Source organism: Hyperolius riggenbachi, chromosome 8 (assembly GCF_040937935.1).
Source record: "Hyperolius riggenbachi isolate aHypRig1 chromosome 8, aHypRig1.pri, whole genome shotgun sequence".
NCBI classification, from domain to species: Eukaryota; Metazoa; Chordata; class Amphibia; order Anura; family Hyperoliidae; genus Hyperolius; species Hyperolius riggenbachi.
The window spans coordinates 82,749,245-82,756,529 of NC_090653.1; the positions used below are offsets into that span (position 1 = coordinate 82,749,245).

A 7,285-nucleotide genomic window follows, 5' to 3' on the forward strand; every position below is an offset into this window, starting at 1 on the left:
CGGAGGGCCAACGGTGCGGTGCACGAGTGACGTCACGCGGTGATTGGGGAGAACAATGCTCTCAGCCAGCTGTACACATGCTATATTCTCAGCAGAGGAGGCGTCTTGGCCAAGTTTTATCTAACGTGTGTACAGGGCTGAAAGAGGATCTGTATTGGAAAAAAATGCCCCTGGGAGGTACTCTCCTCGGAAGGGGGAAGCCTCTGGATCCTATTGAGGCTTCCCCCGTCATCCTCTGTCCCACGGCAGCAATAGAGCTCCCCAAACGGCAGGTATGTAAATATTTACCTTCCCGGCTCCAGTGCAGGTGCAGTAGCAGCACTCGGCTGGGAAATAGGCGGAAATAGCCGATCCCAGTCAGGTCCACTCTACAAGAGTCTCCTGCGCCTGCGCAGTAAAGCGAACCTGACTGAGATCGGCTATTTCCGCCTATTTCTGAGAGGAGAGCCGCAACAGCTCCCCCGCTGGAGCCAGGAAAGGTAAATCTTGCACAGCCTGACAAATTGTTGGCTGTGCAATGCATTCCGTGGGCTGCAGCGAGACCACTATGGGACGCAGGAGGATGGGGGAAGCCTCGATAGGATCCAGAGCCTTCTCCCTCCCGAGGTGAGTACCCCCAGGGGCATATTTTATTTTTTTAATACATAGTCTCTTTAAGGAAAGTGGAATGATGGACACAGCTGAATTGGTTTTAGACCATCAGTGCAGGTAGCAATGAAGAGAACATTACACAGATTTGGTCTCAAGTTTAGATCTCACTTGAGACCGTATAGGGATTATCAGAGTACTGAATCTGTGTAGCTTTGGGGGGGGGGGGGGGGGGGGAGACTCCATGTGCTGCATAAAGTGGATGCATAATACAGGGAGTCCCTGAGACTCAAACACGCTGATCCTGTCACCTTTCATTGCACACCCCTTCCTGCACTACCACAGCTCTCCTACCGCATGTAGTGGGATTACACGCTACATGAGAATCCCCAGCACATGAGGGAGCACAAATCCCAGGCTGGTCACACAGGCACAGCACTGGACTCCAGAGGGCAGGTTAGAGCACAGCTTCTGCTGCACTATAGTCTTTAGACACTGGACTGAGGGAGCGCAGGAGTGGGACAGGAATAGATGGTGAGACAAGAGGACAGAGTGAGGCACAAAGAGCCGGATCATCTACAAGGCAAGTTAAACAGGAGCCTAGGGCCTGGAGAGAGTCCTAGGGGCCTGGTTTATGGTAATCCCAACAAATCATGCCAAAAAGTTAGATGGCCATCGAGTGTGGGCCCAAAGTCGTTGTTTGCCTAGGGCACCATTTCACTTTAATCGAACCCAGGGCACACAGGGGGGGGGGGGGGGCAGAGGTGGCTCAGGGGGACCGAAGAAGGCACAAGGGGAGATGGGAATCACAGAGGGACACAAATGGGGGGGGGGGGCGCAGAGGTGGCACAGGAGGTACAAACACCTGTGTGGTGCATGGCTTAGTTCAGGGGTGGGGCTTTGTTCAGAGGGCAGGGCTTAATCAGGGGCATGGCACCCCCAAGGCCCAATGGCAGTCGCCTGTAATACCTATGCCTAAAAACTCCCCTGCATTGCTCCCACATTGCTCCAACCCTCTTCCCCAATGGCTGCACGATGGGGATGGCTAATCCAGTGAGATGCAAATAATTCCAAGCAGATGCAAGATTATGCAAATTGTGTATGCAAATGTATGCATCTTGAAAACTGCTTGAATCCTGCCACATACCTCCCAACTTTTTGAGATGAGAAAAAGGGACACTTAAGCCACACCCTTGCCACACCCCCTGGTCATGCCCTCACCACGCCTCTAGTCACGCATACCATAAAGATTTCATAAGAAACATATGCTGTTTTATAATTCAAACCACACTGGTCCTTTCTATCCTGGTTCATTTTCCTTCATAGTAACATTTTAAAATTAGTAATATATCAATTTAAAGGTTGGGAATAAAGTTTAGAGTCAATCAAACACATTTTTAGTATAGAAATATATATATTTACATTAGAAAGAGGGACAAAGTCCTGAAAGAGGGACAAATGATAATGACAGAGGGACAGGGCTCCCAAAAAGGGACTGTCCCTCCGAAAAGGACAGTTGGGAGCGTTGCTGCCAAGATAGGATTTCATTGATCTGTTTTCAAGCTGCCGATATTTGCATACACAATTTGCACAATCCTGCATCAACTTGGTATGATTTGCATCTCATGCTTCTGCACAGTATCCCAGGGAAAGGTATGTAGTTGTAGCAGCCACACCTCCACTCAATCAGCCGTGAAGAGAGGGATGAGTGGTACAAATATCACACCCCTTCCAGATGGGGCTCCCTGAGGCCAGGCTGCTATAACAACAAATTGGTCCACCTCCGCAAACCAGGGACATGGATGCAAACCGCAATGCTTTCTGGGACAAGGTGAGTATAAAGGTGGCCACTAACTAACAATACAATTTGGTGAACGATTGGAAATTAACAACATTTGGGATCACAATCGGACAAAAATCTCCTAACTAATTCAATCAGAGTGACTGGATCGATCTGTTAGTGATCTCAAATGATTATTACTGATCGTTCATGCGAATAATCGTTTGTGAACGATCACCAAATTGTATCATTAGTGGTCGCCTGAAGGGGTGATTGGGGGAGGAGGAACGCCTTTTTGTTACTGAAAGTACACCAGAAGTGAGAGGAATATGAAGGCTGACCTATTTCCTATTAAACAATGCCCATTGAAAATTGCGCAAAAGGTGGATCAGCGCATCACCAGGCCGCCTCCGAATGGCTTACAATCAGAGGTGCGCTGAGCCCCCCCCAGAAACTGCAAACACACCTTGAACCCAAACAGAAGCTCTGCATATACACCAAAAGCAAGGCTGCTAAGTGGGAGCAGCTGACCAAAAATGAATTAAATTAGTACATAGCAAAGAAATGAACAGCGCTACTTAAAAACAGATAAGTGCCTACCTGTAAGAGTGCAAGCCCCACTTATGGGATAAAATACACACTGAGCATACACATGACCTGTCTACCACTGGAATGTTGGTTTCCTGTAACAGCTTGCATGCAACTTGTTAAGTACTCATCTCTCCCACTGCGGAGAAGTCATCCCCCTATGGGAGGGGACCTAACACGAACTAAATCCTAACCTATGCATATGCATAGCCTGGGTGCGCTACCAAGTAAAATTGAAAATTGCACAAAAGGTGGATCAGCGTTTCTGGGGGGCTCAGTGCACCTCTGATTGTAGGCCATTCAGAGGCGGCCTGGTGATGCGCTGATCCACCTTTTGCGCAATTTTCAATTTTCGATTTTACTTGTTAGCGCACCCAGGCTATGCATATGCATAGGTTAGGATTTAGTTAGTGTTAGGTCCCCTCCCATAGGGGGATGACTTCTCCGCAGTGGGAGAGATGAGTACTTAACAAGTTGCATGCAAGCTGTTACAGGAAACCAACATCCTCCAGTGGTAGACAGGTCATGTGTATGCTAGGTGTGTATTTTATCCCACAAGTGGGGCTTGCACTCTCTTGCAGGTAGGCACTTATCTGTTTTTAAGTAGCGCTGTGCATTTCTTTGCTATAAACAATGCACACTGCCTGGATGTCCTGCTGATCATCTGCCTCTGTTTTTAGCCATAGACCTTGAACAAGCATATGCAGATCAGAGGTTTCTGATTGTTCTTAAAGGGAACCAGAGAGGAACGGGGGGGGGGGGGGGTGAAAAAAGGAAAATATTTCATACATACCTGGGGCTTCTTCCAGCCCCATAAGCCAGAATCGCTCTCACGCCGCCGTCCTCAGCTTCCTGGATCCGCCGGTACCGGGCCCGTCACTTCCTGCGGACGCGGCCAATTGTCCGCATCACAGGGGCTCCCTCCATACACGTACGCATGCGGCTGCGCAGTAGGCAACCACATGCGTATCTGTATGGAGAGAGCACCCTGTGATGCGGACAATTGGCCGCGTCCGCCGGCCGACTCGCCGACTCGCGGCAATGACGCGACCCGGTGGCGGCGGATCCAGGCAGCGGAGGACGGCGGCGTGGGAGCGATCCGTGCGTATGGGGCCGGAGGAAGCCCCAGGTATGTATGTGTCATCCTCTCTGGTTCACTTTAATTACATTCTTGTTTCAGGCGTGTCAAACTACTGCAGCCAAAGAGATCAGCAGAACTGTCAGGCAACCGGTATTCTATAAAAAGAAATAAATATGGAAGCTGCCATATCCCTCTCAATTTAGGGGTCCTTGAAGCGAGCTAAAAAAGCGGATGGGGTATAAATACAGCACAGCACTGAGACAATATATTCAGGATTTTTGTATTCGGTCTTCTAGCACGCCAACATCATCAATACTTACCCAACTCGTGTAGGTAAAAGAAAAAAAATGGGGATTCAGACACAGTTGATCTAGCATTTCAGTTTGTCAATACTTCTTAATAAAATGCTCTACCTCCCCCCTATAGCAGCCGGTTAGATTCAGACCAGTGTGTTTTCCCATCCCAGGTTCGCTACCTTGCGATGTACTTCATGGAGCTCACACTGCTTGAGGCTGATGGTGGAACGATTGAGCCTGCGCTGTTGGCATCTGCGGCACTGACCCTGGCACACACTGTGTCCACTGAGTCCGGATGCCTGAGTCCCGATCAATCATGCCATGGGTTATTGTATTCTTATAGGTATGTATATTTGCACTGATGTTAAGCGTTCCTTCAATCAACCAGTTCAGTAGAATGCATTATGCAATATGGTGCTGTTAGGCCCAGTGGTAACTTTCAAAACGGGTTGCCTCTTGATTGGCCAGTTTTACCACCTCCATTTATCATGAGGACCAACAGAATTTGAATACTATGAACAAATTATTTAGGTAAGCTCTCATGCTACATAGAAGAGGTAAAACTGGCCACTTGTTGGCCAATCAAAATTGAAAGTGTGTAGTAGGCCTTGCTTATATAGTTTACCAAAGTTTTTTTTGTTTTGTTTTGTTTTGTTTTTGTTTGTTTTGTTTTTTTTCTCAATAAGTCTGATCCTACATTTCTTCTAGTGCTGTGGAGCTGAGCAGACCCCAGCATCTCATGGCCAAAGCAGCTCTTCATGCCAGCCCAGAGTTCAGAGCCACATGGCTAAAATATTCCCGTCCTCAGCGATTTGGGGTGAGCGCAGGACCCGCCATGGCCAACTCCAAGAACCTTTCCCGTTGCCTGGCATTGCTGGGCCCAAATTCCATCTGAGCACCCCGTTACATGTGCAACCAATCCAATCCAGTGATGTGCAACCAAACCATTCCAGTGATGTGGCCTAAGAATGATCCCCACTGTGTCTCATAACCTGCTGTAATGTCTGTAAAATGTAACTGACATGTAATGATGCTTAGATCACTTGACATTTTATATGAAATCTGCATCCTACTTGCAATTGGCCATCAATTGTGTCCCCAGGAGCCCCAAAAAGATAATGTAAGAATTAGAGATGTCAGATGCCAATAGTACTAGCTTGAATGTACATTTATGCAAATCATATGCAGTTTAGAACTGGGCTAATCAAAATCTACAGGAAGTGTATTTGATCACCCCAATGTCCATCTTCATATAATTTCCCTGCAAGTCAGAAATATTGGTATCTCATGGACTATCGGTAAGAAAACCCTAAGGCCAGAATCACACTTATTGGAAAACTTATGTGATTCTGCTAAGTGTGACAGTGGTCTAAAGGATGATGGTTCCTGGTCACGTGGTAAATGTCTGCCAGTCAAAACCGCCCATAGAACTTGACTTTTACAAAGTTTGTTTTTGTGGTTGTTGTTGGGATAATGGTCTAAGTAGTACAACAGTGAGGACCCCTTCTTGAAAAAAAAAAAAAAGGGGGGGGGGGGGGGAATTTTAATGTGGATTTTCAGAAGGGGAAATTGGTTCTTTTTCCTATTTTCTTTCTCCTGTGAGTTCTTTTTATTTTCTTAATATTTCATTTTTTTTTGTTTGTCCCCCCTTCCCTATTGGTGTTTTGTGTATGCCTCTGTTTTTGCATGTCTGTTTTAAAATGCTCTGCATGTTTGTATTATTAACTTAATAATGTATTACCAACCTGAAAAATATGATATGTTATACCACACTTGTGAAATAAGGAAAATGGCAGTGCATGTTTAATAAAGTGAATATTTTTATACTTCTTGTGCTTTACTCATTCCTCTTGCAGAATAATCCCAACACTTCATTAGACGGTTACATGCTGCCACCTAGTGGACATGGAGAAACGCTTTTTCTTTTTTTTTTCTTTTCCAAAGCTCGCCTTAAAGGAAACCAGAGATGGGGAAAAGGAGAAAAAAAAAATGTTACGGCCAGAACCCGAAGTTTGGCCACTTCTAGTTCTGGCCGGCCAATGTGCGAAGTGGTCGCTGCGCTGCGGCCAATGTGAGAAATGGAAAGATTTATGTAACATTAATGTATATTCTGGCCCCAGCGCTGCGGGCAAATATATCGCAACTTAGTTAATTTAATGAAATTAAGCTGGCGGCAATGTAACAGTCGTACGTCGCGGCAGGGAAACCTGCCGTTCTTGCAGAGCGGGTGCTGGCAGAAGCAATGTCTGCAGCCTCCCCGCTCTGCTTTCCTGGCGCCATGAACGACTCTGGATGGGACACGCGTGCTGCCCATAAGAGGAGAGAGAGGCGGGGGGGGGGGGAGGGGAGAGAGGCAGAGCAAAAGCCGGCGGCTTCATCTGTTACATTAACTGTAATTACGGCTTAATTTCATTAAATTAACTAAGTTTCGATACATTTGGCCGCTGCGCTGGAGCCAGAATATATATTGTTACATGAATCTTTCCATTTCTCACATTCGCCGCTGCGCTGTGGCCACTTCGCACATTGGCCGGCCAGAACCCGAAGTTGCCGGCCAGAACTAGAAGTGGCCAAACTTCGGGTTCTGGCTGTAACTAACATGTACATACCTTGGGCTTCCTCCAGCCCACCTGGATTGCTCCCACGCCGCCGTCCTCCAATGTCTGCAGCTACTGGAACCGGGTCCCATCACTGACGTCATAGGTGCCAGCCTATGCGAGTACGAGAGGAATCGCCGCCGGGAGACTTGGGCGCAGGATACAGCCGGTATGGCTTATCCTGCTCCTGCACAAGTTCCTGGCCGTTCTAAATACTATTCCCCCTCTAGGCCGCCATGGATGGTGGGGAATGAAATAATTCGGCTTCCAGCAATTGCTGGAGGCCGAATTATAGTGTTTTATAAAGAACTTTAGCTCCGTCTTCTGATGGCGCTGAAGTTGCTCACTGTGCGCT

The 7,285-nt window shown here is 47.4% G+C and overlaps 1 protein-coding gene across 1 annotated transcript in view; it reads left to right on the plus strand.

Annotated features, from left to right (window-relative positions):
• CCNP (cyclin P) overlaps positions 1–5,228 on the plus strand; it is a 30,025-nt gene extending 24,797 nt beyond the window's left edge. Inside the window, exons 7-8 of the mRNA XM_068247873.1 lie at positions 4,504–4,676; positions 5,042–5,228. Of these exons, the coding sequence (XP_068103974.1) occupies positions 4,504–4,676; positions 5,042–5,228 (360 nt within the window). The remainder of the gene's footprint in view (positions 1–4,503; positions 4,677–5,041) is intronic.
• The last annotated feature ends 2,057 nt before the right edge of the window (positions 5,229–7,285 follow it).